This window comes from Pseudochaenichthys georgianus, chromosome 10, assembly GCF_902827115.2.
Source record: "Pseudochaenichthys georgianus chromosome 10, fPseGeo1.2, whole genome shotgun sequence".
Lineage (NCBI taxonomy): Eukaryota > Metazoa > Chordata > Actinopteri > Perciformes > Channichthyidae > Pseudochaenichthys > Pseudochaenichthys georgianus.
The window spans coordinates 22,627,271-22,646,098 of NC_047512.1; the positions used below are offsets into that span (position 1 = coordinate 22,627,271).

Sequence of the window (18,828 nt, forward strand, 5' to 3'; positions counted from 1 at the left end):
TTACTGGAAGTTAAATAAATAAAATCATTTGAAGACCACACTAAAGTAGATGGCTAAATATTCATTGTTGGTATTAGTTGAATCATGTTTGACGACATCTACAGGCCGAGTTTGGTTTCACTCACTTTATGTCTTGTCTAAGGACCAGTTGTTTCATAGTTAGAGGGACTTCGTTGTTTTCTGATACAAATGTACACCATTTTTTTCTTTGGATATAGAAATAGTGTGAGAAAGTTGAAAGTTATTGTCACAGTAAAACTTTATGTCAAGGATTGTAGGATTGTCTCATTTCTTATTCATTATTGAGATGTTACACTCTGTATATCCACCCTGTGGTACTGTTTCAATCATAACTTATTTATATTCTCTCAAATGTTGAGGAAAAGGCAGAACATAACGGACACAATAATATAACCAAAGTGCAGATCTTAGTGGTCAGTGTTTCGTGTGACACTTTGTTTCACTTCCTTTAGAGCAGTGACACCATGTCCTGCCATGGTATCGTTTAGTGTACAATCTTTTATTATCTCCAGGAATTACAGAAACCTTACCTTACTTCTGGTATTTATTTTAGGCTATAACGGTAGAATGTTCTCAACATAAATGAGGAAGTAAGATGCTTTTAATTTGAATCTGATCACTAACAGAAAACATGTCAGGCTGCTCTGTGTAGTATGTGCACGTTTGCTGTAGTATAAAGTTTAGAGTTTAGTGTGAGCTGCAGACTGCGTCCCCAGAGGCTGAACACTGAGGAGACATGCAGGCTGTGATCGGACTGCTGGTGATGATGCTCGGAGCCTCTTACGGTCAGATCTTCAACTTATAACTGGAATAAGTACAAAATGTTTTACATTAAAGCTGAAGAACATCAATATTGTGATCGGAGACTATATTTTGGTTTGATATATAATTTTTCTGAATTGACGCACATCATTTCTGATGATTAATGAAGATTTGTGTATGTACCAATATTCAATCCTTAACTCTTCAACCACCCTGGGCCCAAGGTTCAAGGTTCATATTTTATGATATAAATATGATTAGACATTTTTCAAAATCTGCTGTGATCTTCAATTCACTGGCATAGATCTATGATTTTGAAGCTAACGTACAACTTTCTTTGTCTCATTTACATATAACAATAATTTCCATCCATCCATCCATCTTCTCCCGCTTATCCGTGGTCGGGTCGCGGGGGTAGCAGTTCCAGCAGAGAGCCCCAAACTTTATTTTCCCTGGCGACATCAACCAGCTCTGACTGGGGGATCCCAAGGCGCTCCCAGGCCAGCGAAGAGATATAATCCCTCCACCTGGTCCTAGGTCTACCCCTTGGTCTCTTCCCAGCTGGACGTGCCTGGAACACCTCCCTAGGGAGGCGCCCAAACAACAACAACAACATAACAATAATTTATTAATCATAATTTTAATCAAAATTACAATAAGCTGTTACACCAGAAATACAAATAATTCAACAACTGACAAGGAGGAACTGGTACTTGATTGCAGCTACATAATGCTTACATGCACAGGAAACATTTGGACATCTGGGTTTGAGGGCTCTTTTCCATCAGTTCATACACATTGCCAAAAACAAAGTGAAAATAAATGTGTTGATTTTTAAAACTGTGGTAACTTCCCAATCATTTAAAACGGAAGCTATTTTGGTTAGAACAAAGATTGCAAAATTACTGGGCAAGGTTAACTTCACCTAAGCACAAATCTTGAACAGAAACATTTCTACTGTATCAATTCCAGTTTCGCAAACCTTTGTCTGGAAACCAGTGCATACTTGGAAGATCAGTATTTACATGACAAAAGTAAACACTTTGGTAGAAATGCAAAGCTTACATTTTTTGTTTTAAAATATTTTTTTATTTCCAGGTCTGGAAACCTACTGTGACAGCAGACAGGATGGAGCTCAGTGTTTCGGTCCTTTGGGAGGAACTGTGGTCCTCCAGCTTCTGGACAGGGCTGTACAAACACATAGATACAAACTGTTGACCAAAACAATGATAATACTCAATGTAATAAACAATAAGATTCTGTCTAATGACAAAGAAAAAAGATCCTCATTTAATCTCAGTGATGGAACATTTAGGTTGAACAACCTCAGCAGGACTGACAGTGGTGAATATAATCTTGAAATCCGTGAAGGCATAAAAATAACGTGTCACGCTCTACGGTTGACCATTCAAGGTAAATATGTTGGAATCTACCGGGGTATTTAGTCCAATGGATAGACATACATGATACATGTTAATATGAAAAGTCACCAGAGTGTGCTTCCTTCAGCTCCTGTGTCCTCTGTCCGGCTGGCCTCTGAGTGTCTGTCCCAGGGAGAGAAGAGGGTCTCCTGCTCCTCTGGGGGAGGGGACAGTCCTCAGTACAGCTGGACTCTGGATGGACGCTCACTGACAGATGCTGAGCTCCAATCTGTAAATACTGAGACTAACAGCATCACTCTGAGACAACACGTCTCTGGAATAGTGGCCTGCTCCGTCGAGAATAACGTCAGCCGCTTCTGTGGTGAGAAGATGAGTGAACAACTGTTTATTTATAATGACACAGATTATTAACATTACATAAGTCATTCATTTGATTATTTCCCACAGGCTTCACATTCATCAAGTGCACCTCAAATGAGACACAGATATCACAGTGGGTGTTTGCAGCCAATAATATGCTGTGTTTTGAACCAACAACACCTCCTACCACCATCTCAGAATCCTCCACTGTGGGTAAGGAGACACACCAAGAGATTAGTGAAATGTAAAACTTCTACAATGGATTGTTAAAGTCATTCCCCCTTCAGTGTTAGTATTATTAGATCTCAGTGCTGCGTTTGACACTGTTGACCACAGCATATTACTAGACCGACTGGAAAACTGGGTGGGACTTTCAGAAACAGTTCTAAATTGGTTTGAATTCTACTTAAAGGACAGAAACAACTTTGTTTCTATAGGTAAATACACATCTGAGTTGACAAATATGACATGTGGGGTACCTCAAGGCTCCATCTTGGGGCCTCTTCTCTTTAACGTCTGCATGCTACCACTGGCTCAGATAATGAAAAACAACAAAATAAGTTACCATAGCTATGCGGATGACGCACACATTTACGTAACAATTTCACCAGGAGACTATGCTCCAATTCAAACACTGAGTAGGTGCATTGAACAAATCAATGACTGGATGTGTCAGAACCTTCTCCAATTAAACAAAGATAAAACTGAGGTAATGGTTTTTGGAGCCAAGGCAGAATGTATAAAAGTTAGCGCTGAGCTTCTGTCTGCAATGTTCAAAACAACAGATAAATCCAGAAATCTAGGTGTAGTCATGGACTCTGACCTGAGTTTCAACAGTCACATTAAAACAGTTACTAAATCAGCCTACTATCACCTAAAGAACATATCTAGGATTAAAAGACTAATGTCACAGCAGGATTTGGAAAAACTTGTCCATGCCTTTATCTTCAGTAGACTCGACTACTGCAATGGTGTCTTCACAGGTCTCACTAAAAAATCTATTAGAAAGCTGCAGCTGATTCAGAACGCCGCTGCTCGAGTCCTCACTAACACTAAGAAAGTGGATCACATCACTCCTGTTCTGAAGTCTTTACACTGGCTTCCTGTGTGTCAAAGAATAGATTTCAAAATACTGCTGCTGGTTTATAAAGCACTGAATGTTTAGGCCCAAAATACATCTCTGACCTACTGCTAAATTATGAACCATCCAGATCTCTCAGGTCTTCAGGGACTGGTCAGCTTTCTGTCCCCAAAGTCAGAACTAAACATGGTAAAGCAGCATTCAGTTATTATGCTCCAAATATCTGGAACAAACTCCCAGAAACCTGCAGGTCCACTGCAACTCTTACTACTTTTAAATCCAGGCTGAAGACTTTTCTTTTTGTCGCTGCTTTTAATTGAACTATTCATATCTTAGACTGCACTTTAACTTTTATCCATGTATTTTTTCTTTTTATGTTTATTTTATTAGCTTTTATTTTTAATGACTGATTTTAAATGCCATTTTCTTAATGTCTTTCGTTTTTTGTAAAGCACTTTGAATTGCCTTGTGTTGAAAAGTGCTATATAAATAAACTTAACTTGCCTTGCCTTGCCTTGCCTTGCCTTGCCTTGCCTTGCCTTGCCTTGCCTTGCCTTGCCTTGCCTTGCCTTGCCTTGCCTTGCCTTGCCTTGCCTTGCCTTGCCTTGCCTTGCCTTGCCTTGCCTTGCCTTGCCTTGCCTTGCCTTGCCTTGCCTTGCCTTGCCTTGCCTTTGTTTATCTCCATAAACCCCCTAGAGTTATTTCTATATCTGTGAGTTTTGGAACAGCTCCTACCACAAACATAGAAACTAAGGTTCACAACGGGAATACGATTCTACAGTGTAGTAGCCCACGTCATATTCTTTCAGATTTTTGTTCCGTATCACCTGTATACTGACCTGTGTTTATTTACATGCCTATTCATTTGATTGTATACTGTATCTGCCACCTAGACTGACCATGTATGTGTAATGTTCGTCATTTTATTTTATGTATGTGTAATGTCCATATTTGAAAACTTCAATAAAAATATTGTTAAAAAAAAAAAAAAAAAACTAAGGTTCAAGGTTTAAGGTTAGTTTATTTGTATAGCACATTTTAAGACACAGTGGCAATTCAAAGTGCTTCACATAGGCATTTAACACATAATAATACAAAACAAAGAAAAAAAAAGTCAATTCAAAAAAGCGATAAAATAATTGTTGCAGCTAAAAGTGCAGTGATAAGGCACGGTTATAGCATCTCAGGATAGGTAGCATTAAAAAGAAAGAATCCAGGGTTGGGGCGGACCTCAGATTTTCAGGCAGTTTGTTCCAGGCTTGTGGTGCATAAAAACTAAAAGCTGCTTCGGTAAATGTAGTTCTGACTCTGGGGACAAGGAGTAAACCAGCTCCTGTTGACCTGAGAGCTCTGGCTGGCTCGTAACAGTGAAGCATATCTGAACTGTGTTTTGTTCCCAATCCATTAAGTGCTTTGTATGTTCAAAGTAAGATTTTTAAGTGTAACCTTTGTGTAATAGGCAGCCACTGCAGATTTTTGAGAACTGGGGGGTTGTGGTCAATTCTCATAGTTTTGGTGAGGACTCTGGCAGCAGTGTTCTGGATGAGTTGTAGTTGTCTTTTATTTTTTACAGAAACCTGTGAGAACTAAGACTTGTGGTTTGGAGAGTGATATCAATGTGTCCATAAACCCTCCAATAAGCAGTTTCTTCCTCCAGCAGAGACGGTTCTTAAATAGTAAACATGAACTCTCGTGTCACAGAACTAACTTGACATGTTGTTTTTGTGTCTCTTTATCCCAGTTGATCACTCCCTGCTCGTATGTGGTGTGCGGGCAGCTGTGGTGGTTTTTGCATTAATCGGGATTGCCATCTATTTTGCTTGGAAGAAAAAGAAATACAAGAAGGATGAAGGTTCTGCTTACCGTCCAGAGAGGGAACATCAAGACGAGTCTGTTGTCATTGTTGAGATGTAAGGCATCTGAAGTTCAACTCAGGTCGTCTCTCATCGTCTTTGTGCATGTGAGAAAAGGGAGTGGAAATAATCTGCTGTTTATATTCTAAAAGTACTTAAATGTGTTCACAGTTCAGCAGCTCAGTATGAGTTGTTATGATTTGAGGTCTGTTAGTGTTGTTTTGCATTTGTATCACTACTTTCACAGAACAAAGGTAATGAATTGTGCCTACAGTTAATGTGATCAAAAGTCGAGATGTCTGAATTGTTTCACTCTTTTTGAATCATGTTCATTTTCATTCATATAATTAAAGTTTTAAACTCAGATTGAATCATGTGCATAATAGTTTGTTGATTTTCTCATGTGATTATATTTGTTGCTTGCTTGTTTGCAATACGTTCTATTTTAAAGTATTTTCCCTTTTTATAGTTGTTATATATCCAATCTAGTGATGATATTTTATAAATTTAAATATTGCTTTCATGTGAAAAATAAAGTAAGTAAGTAAGGTTAATAAAGGTCTGTAAGTAGTTTTGACCATTTGCATCACTGTGGGACTTCTATTTCAACAAACATTATGTATTCTATCTAAAGGTAATCAGATGTTTCGGCTCCACAATGTTAACATTTTTCAATTTAGGTAAACTTCCATTTTGTTGTTTTCGTTTTCATCACAGACTCTAGGTTTCCCCCTACTGACTAACAGAGGTGTTACTGCTGTTCGTGGATTATTCTGTAAAATCTCTGTTCCCAACATGTTAACATTTCAGGAAAATATTACTACCAGTCTGCATAATGAGGTTAAAATATAAACATATATGTGTGTTATTACAAGTGCAATGTCATAAGTCTACAGGCTCAAGTCTTTACAAGGCAAATGCCCTGAACTGAGAAACCATGTAAAGTTTACATGGTTTCTCAGTTCAGGGCATTTTCCTTATATCAATAGTTGCCAATGGAGGGTGACTTATTCTAAAGAGTGAGAGAAGTGAAATAACTGAACGTTGAATCATCTACTCATCAGTAACATCATTAGTGCTTTGACTGAAAGTTAAATAAATAAAATCATTTAATGACCACAAGAAAGTAGATGGCTAAAGTAGTTGATATAAAAGGTTTTGTTGGTATTATTATTGAATCTTGTTTGACGACATCTGCAGGCTGAGTTTGGTTTCACTCACTTTATGTCTTGTCTAAGGACCAGTTGTTTCATGGTAGTTAGAGGGACTTTATAGTTGTTTTCTGATACAAATGTACACAATTTTTTTCTTTGGATATAGAAATAGTGTGAGAAAGTTGAAAGTTATTTTCACAGCAAAACTGCATGTCAAGGATTGTGTTATCTAATTTCTTATTCATTATTAAAAGTAGAAAGATGTTACACTCTGCATATACACACCGTGATACTGTTTTAATCATAACTTATTTATATTCTCTCTCAAATGTGGAGGGTGATTGTAAGGGCAGAACATAACGGACAGAAACGATAGAACAGAAGAGCAGATATTCGTGGTCAGAGTTTTGTGTGACACTTTGTTTTACTTCCTCTAAAATGACACCATTTCCTGCCTTGCTAAAGTTAAGCGTACAATCTGATATTATCTCACAGAATTACAGAAACCATTATCATACTTCTGTTATTTATTTTAGGTTCCAACATCCTTTTAAGGCTATAATGGTATAGTCAGAATGTTGTCAACATAAATGGGGAAGTAAGAGGACCAGTTTATCACAATATTCTGCTTCACTTCTAATCTGATTCTGATCACTAACAGAAGACATGTCATGGCTGCTCTGTGTAGTATGTGCACGTTTGCTGTAGTATAAAGTTTAGAGTTTAGTGTTGTTAGGGAAATAATTATCTCAGACTCCTAGATGTGACATACAGGACCAACCTTGACATCTATTTATGTCCTTTAAGGACACAGGCTGCTTCAGCCAATAATGTTATTGTTCCTGTCCTTTAAGGACACAGGCTGCTTCAGCCAATAATTGTATTGTTCCCATTCTGTGACCGGTCAATACTAGGTCACAGATGGTCTTTGTTGTGGGTGCACTGGGACACTTCCTTCTTTGTTGTTTGTGGACTCCAGGGTATGACATATTCGAGGCCATAAGTGGCGGACGCAGGTAACTCAGTGTGCCCAAACTGTCTAAAGCTATCTTATCTAAACATGTTGACGACTCTCTTTTGAAACCAGTTAAATGGGCTAGCAAGAGAGAGGCGCTCCAGAATTGACGTGGCAACCACCCGTGCAGTCAGACCGTGACTGTGTGACTTGTGATGTGAATTCTCCGGCCGTAACTCCAAATAAACCTCCAGTGTTTGACATCAAAAGCTCCTGCTCCACCGTGTCTCTTTCCTGAGTCGGTGACTCCCACTGCATTGCTACACAGAAGTTTCCATAACAATTTGGCGTTGTCGGCAGGATGCCAACAAATCTTCAGAGCTGGTAAGTGTGATTTTCAAATCTAAATTTGGACATTGCCTTACCAGAATCTGTGATTGACGGTATCCTAAAATTACCTGTGAAACTGAGCGGCTGCGTTTCGTTTTGGTTAATGAACATTTGGGGATACAAAAACCCAGGGAATCAGTGTCTGGGGACTCAGTCCTGGCTGATTTCCTCTGTGTGTGCTGCTTGGGACGGAAGTGCCATACAAGCATACACAGCTCATGTTTAGAGAGACCTTAAAGGAGGGCATCAGTGAGGTGGAGCTTCTGTGTGAATTGAAAGCAATGTAAAAGATTTGTATTGGACAAATCGCCAGATTCTGAGGATTTTAGCGGCCAAACACAGCAGTTGAAAATAAGCAGCCAGAGATATTTACAAAACACGGCTCCAGCTGCAGCCTTGGGAGTGTGTGTAAAACCTCCCCGTGTTTGTGAAGCTGGAGAAGTGCAGGAAAGAGAGGGAGAAAGTCACAGCTTTTGCCTATAGGCTTTAACTCACAACAGCGCAGTCTCTATTGCAACGGGACGGTCTAAAAGCACTCGTTGTTCAGGACCGCTTTCTCATGGTTAGACGGGCCAGCACGAGGTGCGTGCATCACCAGATGCGCCACGGCTCCCTAGACATTGAGGAGCAGGTGGCGGTCAGGGGTGCATACATACAATTATAGGCTAATTGATCACAGGTGGGTAGTGGCAAGCAAGCATAGAGCAAACTGTGTTTCATTTTGAAGTGAACTGGCAAGTATATAGGCTGGTCGTACGGACTACAGTCAACTGGGCTGTCGTTTGGAGAGAAAGGGCAGGGGGAAAAGTCTGTGGGCTCCGATCGGGGCAACACATCCTCACTCCCAGGTCGGCCTATGTTGACGTTATGTCAAGTCCCCTGTGTCGGCTTTTTCCAACGTAAGGGGGGGGGGCCTTAGCGTCCGTTTTCAGCTTTCAGGGATGTCCATATGCTTCTATGGACGCTCATGGAAGCACGGCATTCGTTTGTGTCGACTGCCCTTAAAGGCAATGTGAGCGTCCATTCTCATTGGATAACGGAGAATTGTACACCCGGAAGTAAGTATTCCCCTTACTGACGATTGATTTTACAGTGATATCTGCACTACTCATCGACTAAAAAACACCAGATTATCCTTGTTAATTACACAACATTGATTGGTTTAAATTGTGTGCAATGCTTTTGTATTTTTCCCCTTCGATTCGGAGAAACAAATCTTTTTTCGGAGTAAATGATGGCAGAAGACACTACACTACCCAGAATCCCCAGCTATCGTTTGGACTACACCATGTGCTCTGTTTGACATCACATGATCTTCAAATTTCTCCCTGCAGAAAAAAAACCATGGCCGAACTTCGTTTTATTCTCGGTGGAAAATGCCTATTTTAAAGTTAGTTTGGCCATTAAAATGCGTTTTGATGTCATTTGATGCGAGAAATATGAGTTGTTATTTCAGATTATGTATGCAGTGGATATACATGATGTTTAGTTTGCTAGTTATTACGAAGATTACTTCAGGAAATTGCATCCATAACGTTTTCATTGTTACCAAGGTGGTTGCTAGGGACGCTGCTATCGATATTATTTCTGTTATGTTGTGTAACTGTTTAATGGTGTTATCTTTATTGCTACCCCCTTACCCGTCAATGTATAGTGTTGGTCCACAGCGCAAACATATTAGTTTAACAAAATCCGCATCTGAAGATAGCCTACGTTATTTTCCCCTGTGCAATTCCAGTCTCACATCTCAGAGCACATCGTCATTAACAAATACCGGAAACAGACCGAAAACATTTAAAAAAAAAAAAATACTTTATTCCGAGTGTGCTTGCTTTTCTCTTTGAAAGTCATCACATAACGGCATTGTAATACACGGTTCGGCTGCATTAAATATTACATATCTGCCGTAGTTCTGTATTTATAGAGCCCTGATGAGAAGACTTCTAGACAAACATGAGGAACTGAAAACGTGACGTGGATCATAAATATATCAGCCATTAAACAACATCTTACATTTCTTTTCACACAATACGTCTCCTTGCAGTATCAACACTAATTCGGCTCACTTTTATATTTGATCCAATTGGTAGATAGGCTGTGTTTACACCATAAAGGTGCACAGATGATATAAAGAGACACCTAGTGGTTAAAGCATGTTATTGAATTTCATTATTTTTATTATTAGATATTAATAGGATCCCTATAAAGTATATTCATTACTCGTTATTCTCTACTAATAGTTAATTAAAGACTGTATATAATGACAATTGTGCACATCCCTTTCAAGATTTCAAGATGTTCTAAGGTTTATTGACATATCATATAGGCCTACACAACTATGGTGTAGTTCTGCACTGAATGAAAAACTTGGGTTGCAGGTTCCTCAATAGTGCATTACAAGACATCTATCAATATGTGTGCATACCTCCAGCAATGTTAACTATGTTGAAGCACTTATTTTAACTGATATTATACATAATGTATTATACTCTTATAAGATGTTTGTAGATATTTAATCTCCGGCCTTGTCAGGTATTGAACAATCAATAAATAAAGAACACAGAATTGTTGAATATAAAACACAGAATTTGTGTGATTATACTAAATGATTTACAAATAAACACCACTGCATATTTAACTGTTACACATGCTGATGTAATGCAAATGTTCCAACTTGGGATCAATAAAGTATATCTTATCTTAAGCTGATCGATGGCTACTGCCATATTTGCAAAATGTGCCTCTGAACCTTGACAAGTGCATGTTTCAGGCTTATCAATTAATGTAATGTAATGTTATCAATGAACAAGAGGAGGGGTCACAAACATAAGACCAGCTGTTAAATAAAGTTCTTCTGACCTTAGCTGGAATGTGTGTATATATATTAATGCTGCCCATTATGGGCACAAGCAATTTTCACCCATTTATTAATTATATGTTTTAAATGTGAGTGTTTCCTGTCCCCTAAACCTCCAGGGATGTACACAGTTGAATAATGGCAACTTCTTATTATGGGAAATACGAAAACGTCTTTTAAAACTACAACTCCCAGTAGAGACGTGCCATAGATAGAGAACATGTTGCGAAACAGAATAGCCAGCATGTGTAGTTCTGGGGACGGGGTGGGGGAGGGGGGGACGCGGTGGACCCGTTCAAATCCAGTTTTGGACAGTCTGCCGTGGTTCCATCCCATTTCAAGTGCTGTTCGAGGTTCGGTAACCCGCACACTCTCCAATCACAGAGCTTGAGGACTATCACGGGGTTTGTCAAACAGAGCACATGGTGTAGTCCAAACGATAGCTGGGGATTCTGGGTAGTGTAGTGTCTTCTGCCATCCTTTACTCCGAAAAAAGATTTGTTTCTCCGAATCGAAGGGGAAATATACAAAAGCATTGCACACAATTTAAACCAATCAATGTTGTGTAATTAACAAGGATAATCTGGTGTTTTTTAGTCGATGAGTAGTGCAGATATCACTGTAAAATCAATCGACAGTAAGGGGAATACTTACATCCGGGTGTACAATTCTCTGTTATCCAATGAGAATGGACGCTCTCATTGCCTTTAAGGGCAGTCGACACAAACGAATGCCGTGCTTCCATGAGCATCCATAGAAGCATATGGACATCCCGGAAAGCTGAAAACGGACGCTAAGGGCCCCCCCCCTTGCGTTGGAAAAAGCCGACACAGGGGACTTGACATAACGTCAACATAGGCCGACCTGGGAGTGAGGATGTGTCAGAAAGACTGAAGGACACGTTCTTCCAGCTCCCGTGCAAAGATGAACTTTGAATTGATTTTATATCTTGAATGTTTACAGATGTACAATTAATGACTGTCTTTATATTTCCAATGACCAGACATGTGTTGAATAGTGGTGATTAATATATTTTTGCTGGATCAGATTACACTTTCGCACTAAACAAAAGTAATGAATTAATATGTTCAGATTATAAAGTATTGAATAATAAGATATTTCTACTATTATCACAGACAATGTTAATATCCTTAATCGTCCAGCAATCAGGCTTAACAACACTACTCTTTAATGTATTATCCATGCACAGAAAGACCTACAATGATGTTTCAAGTACTGGATTAATTTCAGTTTTGGCCCAAAACAAATATATATAATATTTCATATAACAATTATGTAGCATATTTGATCCTCAAATTAGAGAAGTATAATTTAAAGAATGAAATTAACTAATGATAAATGATAAAATATATTAGTTTAAAACAAATATTTAGCCATTGTGCACCTGTATTTTATGTGTGTTCATTATTATGCTTTTGACAAAAGATGATCAACCACTGATGAGAGATGATTTTTCCTATTATGATTGGCTGTATCAATCATTGTGATTGAATGTTCCAATCTACAGAATAAAATATATAATTAATTGAATGATGAATAAACAGTGAGGGGTATGAATACACTATATATCAGCCTGTGAGCAGTATGAACAGTGTGTATGAATATGCTAAGATATATAAAGTATGAAAACGGTAGGACCATACCGTTCTCCAGCCCCAACCCCCCCATGTTTCATATGTATGTTGGGGACCCTTTGTTTAAAACTAATTGGCCATCGGAATGTGTGGAGTCACATTCCACAGCTCTCCCCCCTCCTGTGATCCCCCGCACACAGAGAGAGAGGGAGATCGCTCTTCTGGAGTGAAGAGAGCTGAAATATTGATATTGCAAGTTAGAAACGTAAAATGCATTTTGACAGACACTTGGGGGAAATATGCTGCATTTTGAATGTCCGATAGTCCACCATTAACACCTTAGTTCGTCTCGTCTCATCAACGAAAACTAAATATACATGACATACTTTGATTTAGTAGATTTCGCATGAGAGCAAAAGGAGAATATCCGTGTGTAAGAGTGAAAATGTATGTATGTAAAATGAGAATATATGTGTGTAAGAGTGAAAATATGCTGCATTTTGAATGTCCGATTTTCCACCGGAAATATCAAACATTTAATAAAAGTGAAAAACAATTAACAAGACTTAACGTATTCATCATAATTAATTATATTTATTTCGTTTGGATGTAGGTGATCTTCTACTATATGAACATTTTGGACCCAAAATCACAACATATATGTAAAAACTGATTTTGAAAATGATTTTATTTTTCACAACACAAACATACACAACGAAACCATTTAAAAGCTGGAAATATATACAGGGGATGTGACTATGATAATGTGAAAGTTTGATTGAGGTAGCATGGGATTTCATTCTGATAAGGCAAAAGTGTTATTATAAATATAATACAAATATATATATATATATATATATATATACACATTATGTACAAAAATCTGTTTTTTCTGTCTTTATCTGTGCCACGCTTCAAAGCGGTTTCTGTCAACTACGACACAGAGGGCAACATCACAGATTCCTCCTCCTCCATGTCAAAAAACAAGCTTAAAGCTTGACTCACGTTCAGAGTTCTCTTCATCATAGTTGAGTCTTCAAAACTCTAAATATATCTAACTATATCTACATTTTCAATGTTTGTTTGTCACTTTACTTCAATCGCAGTCTCCCGCAGCCTCTCTTCGTCTCCCGCAGCCTGTCTTCGTATATCTTCGTCTCTCTCCATTTCCCGCCGTCTCTCTTCGGTTCCCGCCGTCCCTCTTCGTCTCTTTTCGTCTCGTTTCGTATCACTCCGTTTACCAGATCACCTCACCCCTTCCTGGTAAATACATCCCGTTGAGCAGAATCTACAGTTTCCAGTATTTTCCGTTTCGTAAAATGATAAAATACGGCGAAAATATTAAAATATGTGCTTCCATTATTCATACTTCTGAAATATATCTGTATTAACTTTATATCATCGTATGTCCGTGTTTATTGGGTATTTTTGCATGAAACAAAGACTGGCATATAGTTTCGAGCCAGTACTTTCGACAGAAATACACATATACATCCTGTTGAGCAGGATCTACAGTTTCAAGTATTTTCCGTTTCGTAAAATGATCAAATATGGCGAAGATATTCAAATATGTGCTTCCATATTTCATACTTTTGAAATGTATTAACTTTATATCACCGTATCTCCGTGTTTACTGGGTCTTTTTGCATGAATCAAAGACTGGGATATACAGTAGTTTCAAGACAGCACTTTCGACAGAAACACACGGCAATGTTGTCCGGACTGTTGTTTTTATGCGGCACCGGCTTGAACAGGTCATGTGATCTGATCACGCCGGCGTGACGGTCGACTCCAAAGGGTTAATATTAAATACATATAAGTATTTTTACAACTTGTATTTAGAAATACTCTGTTGTAATTATTGATGCATACATGTGTTCATCCATTTAATGTGGCATCTGCTATAATGGGGTTAATGTATGATATTACTTAATAATACAATACATTATAATATATGATATGATAATTACATTTTAGTTTTATTCATTTCTTATTTCATAATTTCTCATTATTATTATTATTTTTTATCGCTCATCTTATTTTTGATTTTATTAATCTGTGTGAATCTGTGCTGTCCTGTTTTTCACTCTCACCCTGTTGCTGTTTGAACTACTGAATTTCCCCACGGGATTAATAAAGGTCCATCTTATCTTATCTTAATGTATAAGTTGATTTACTTCAATCTACTGTACAATATTACAGGAAATATACTGCATAAAGCAAACTATATACTTTATTTGATCTAAAATATTGATGTTTCTACAACACCCATTGTGTATTTTGTGAATGAAGCGCCATCTCATGGTTAAATCCTGTAATTGAACAAATGGGGAAATTGGGCAACGCCCTCTAGCAATTTGGCAACACCCCCAGCCACTGGCATCCGCTGGGCTTTTGACTGGGACACACCCTTTTGAGTCTGATCTGGAGTGCTACATCTGTACTTTGTGATGTAATTAATGTAAGGTGAGACCACACTCGAATCTGGAGACGCCTATTGAGTTAATTATTGACCAAATTATTATTAGACTAATGTTTTAGGTTATCATAAATGATAAAAAGAGAGGACTGTTAGGGAAATAATTATCTCAGACTCCTAGATGTGACATACAGGACCAACCTTGACGTCTATTTATGTCCTTTAAGGACACAGGCTGCTTCAGCCAATAATTGTATTGTTCCCATTCTGTGACCGGTCAATACTAGGTCACAGATGGTCTTTGTTGTGGGTGCACTGGGACACTTCCTTCTTTGTTGTTTGTGGACTCCAGGGTATGACATATTCGAGGCCATAAGTGGCGGACGCAGGTAACTCAGTGTACCCAAACTGTCTAAAGCTATCTTATCAAAACATGTTGATTACTCTCTTTTGAAACCAGTTAAATGGGCTAGCAAGAGAGAGACGCTCCATAATTGACGTGGCAACCACCCGTGCAGTCAGACCGTGACTGTGTGACTTGTGATGTGAATTCTCCGGCCGTAACTCCAAATAAACCTCCAGTGTTTGACATCAAAAGCTCCTGCTCCACCGTGTCTCCTTCCTGAGTCGGTGACTCCCACTGCATTGCTACACAGAAGTTTCCATAACAAGTGTGAGCTGCAGACTGGGTCCCCAGAGGCTGAACACTGAGGAGACATGCAGGCTGTGATCGGACTGTTGGTGATGATGCTCGGAGCCTCTTACGGTCAGATCATATATTTTACATTAAAGATGAGCAACATATTAGTTTTACATCAATAGTAGTAGTAGTAGTAGTAGTAGTAGTAGTAGTAGTAGTAGTAGTAGTAGTAGTAGTAGTAGTAGTAGTAGTAGTAGTAGTAGTAGTAGTAGTAGTAGTAGTAGTAGTAGTAGTAGTAGAACCTTTATTTAGCCAGGAAAATATATTAAGAACAAATTCTTATTTTCAATGATGACCTGACAGGAGGCAAAAGGCTTTGAGATAACATTTTCTAAATGTACTCACATTATACCCACAATCATTTCTAAGTCCTAATTTTAATCACAATAGGCTGTACAATTAATTCAACAACTAAAGAAACTGACAAGCGGAGGAACGTTTTTGCACTGGTTGTTCAGTGAAATGTTTTGCTTTCACATATTGTTCATGGCTCTATTGCAACAAAAACATTTGTTCTGTCTGCATTAAATTAGGCATACAGTTGCAGTTCAACCATTTAATTATAACTTATACAAAAATTAACAGAATAACTATGATTGATAGTTTTTCAATCTTGTATTAATCAAACATAATTTATTATGTAACTGATTCAACCTAATGACATTTTCCACTCATATTCTTCTCAATTCCACATACAATGTTTGTAAAGCTTACTTTAAGTTAAGAAAATATATGTGTTGTACTGGTACTTGATTACAGATACAGAGTGCTTACATCCACAGGAAACATTTATATATCATGGTCTGATGGCCACACCTTTAAAATGTATATACGCTAGATATCTTTTTGGACATCAAGGTTTGATGGCTCTTTCCCATTAGTCAAACACATTACCAAAAACACACTGAAAAATAATGAGTTGATTTTGAAGGCTTTGGTAACTTCCTAATAATTTAAAACGGAAGTTCCTGTTTGGGTGAGGTTAACTTCACCTACAGTAAGCACACATATTGTACAGAAGCATTTGTACTGTAACAGTTCAGCTGCTAAACATATGTATACAGTATGTCAGTATTTCACAAACCTTTGTCTGGAAACCAGTGAAATATTTGCTGCAGATCAGTATTTAAATATGCTTAAAGAATTACAAAACTCAATATTTGTGTAGAAATACAAAACTTACATTTTTTATGTTTTTGATTTTGTGGGCGGTGGTGGTGAAGTCCATAGGGGCTTGGCTTGGCAACTGGAAGGTCACCAGTTCAAGTCCCGGAAAGACCAAGTGCTACCGAGGTGTCCCTGAGCAAGGCACCGTTCCCCACACTGCTCCCCGGGCGCCGTTCAAAATGGCAGCCCACTGCTCCTAACACAGGATGGGTCAAATGCAGAGAAATAATTTCCCCACGAGGGATTAATAAAAGTCCATCTTATCTTATCTTATCTTAAACCTTTTTTTTTTAAATGTTTCTATTTTGTATTTCCAGGTCTGGAAACCCACTGTGACGGCATACAGGATGGAGCTCACTGCTTTGGTCCTTTGGGAGGAACTGTGGTCCTCCAGCTGATGGACAGGGGCTTACAAACACAAAGATACCTATTGTACAAATCCTCAGAAAAAACAACACTAATACTTGTTGTGATAAATAATAAGATTGTAACGAATGCCATAAAAAGCAGATCCTCATTTAATCTCGGTGATGGAAAAGTTAGGGTGAACAACCTCAGCAGGACTGACCGTGCTGAATATCATTTTGAAATCAGTGATGGCTTAAATACCATAGGGAATCGCGCTCTACGACTGACCATTCAAGTTAAATATATGTTTTTCTCTACTGGGGGATTTAGTCAAATGGATAGACACATATACAAAGTTTGTGTATCTAAACTCTACATATATCTGTCTGTTCTGTACTAAAAACTGTAAAAAATGACTTAGATAGTGTTAATATGAAAAGTCATCAGAGTGTGTTTCCTTCAGCTCCTGTGTCCTCTGTCCTGCTGGCCTCTGAGTGTCTGTCCCAGGGAGAGAAGAGGGTCTCCTGCTCCTCTGGGGGAGGGGACAGTCCTCAGTACAGCTGGACTCTGGATGGACGCTCACTGACAGACACTGAGCTCCTCTCTGTAAATACTGAGACTAACAGCATCACTCTGAGACCACACGTCTCAGGAGCAGTGGCCTGCATTAGTAAATGACAACTAACACTGCAACAATGGATTATTAAAGTAATTCCCCCCTTTTTTGTTTGTGTGTCTCCATAAAGTGTGTCTCCATAAAGTGTGTCTCCATAAGTAATAATGAGTCTTATTACAGCTCCTACCACAAACACTTGCTAAGGCTTCCTCTGTGGGTATATAGGAGGGTGATATCAATGTGTCCATAAACCCTCCAATAAGCACTTTCTTCCTCCAGCAGAGACGGTTCTTAAATAGTAAACATGAACTCTCGTGTCACAGAACTAACTTGACATGTTGTTTTTGTGTCTCTTTATCCCAGCTCATCACTCCCTGCTCGTATGTGGTGTGCGGGCAGCTGTGGTGGTTTTTGCATTAATCGGGATTGCCGTCTATTTTGCTTGGAAGAACAAGAACTACAAGAAGGCTGAAGGCTCTGCTTACCGTCCAGAGAGGGAACATCAAGATGAGTCTGTTGTCATGGTTGAGATGTAAGGCATCTGAAGGTTAACTCAGGTCGTCTCTCATCGTCTTTGAGCATGTGAGGAAAGGGAGTGGAAATAATCTGCTGTTTTTATTCTAAAAGTACTTAAATGTGTTCACAGGTCAGCAGCTCAGTATGAGTTGTTATGATTTGAGGTCTGTTAGTGTTGTTTTGCATTTATATCGCAGTTCAAGTACAAGTTGAGTTGCCTGCATTTGTTCACTCTTTGTAAATTACAATCATGATCATTTATACAATGTTAGTATTGAACTCAGATTGAATCATGTGCATGATAGTTTGTTGTTTTTCTCATGTGATTAAAATGTCATATAGGTAATTTTTTGCTTGTTTGCTTGCAATACGTTCTTATGGAAAGTCTTTTTAGTGTTGTTATATATCCAATCCATTTGTGCTACTTTATGAAGTTAAATATTGCTTTCATGATAATAAAAGTAAGTCAGGTTAATAAAGGTCTGTACGTGTGTTGTGCTTATTTGCATCACTGTGTTCTCTAATTCAACAAACATGATGTATTCTTACTAAAGATAATCTAGATGTAAACATTATTCAAGTAAGGTAAACTTCCATTTTGTTGTTTTCATTTTCATCACAGACTCTACTTTTAATTATCAGTCGGTGTGAG

General features: G+C 38.3%; 1 protein-coding gene across 1 annotated transcript; it reads left to right on the plus strand.

Moving 5' to 3' along the window:
* Nucleotides 1–523: 523 nt before the first annotated feature.
* LOC117453377 (uncharacterized) lies at nucleotides 524–5,830 on the plus strand. The gene is made up of 5 exons (XM_034092200.2): nucleotides 524–806; nucleotides 1,882–2,196; nucleotides 2,293–2,526; nucleotides 2,613–2,738; nucleotides 5,348–5,830. Exons 1-5 carry the CDS (start codon nucleotides 758–760, stop codon nucleotides 5,518–5,520), a joined length of 897 nt encoding a protein of 298 aa, XP_033948091.1. The 5' UTR covers nucleotides 524–757; the 3' UTR covers nucleotides 5,521–5,830.
* Nucleotides 5,831–18,828: the final 12,998 nt, after the last annotated feature.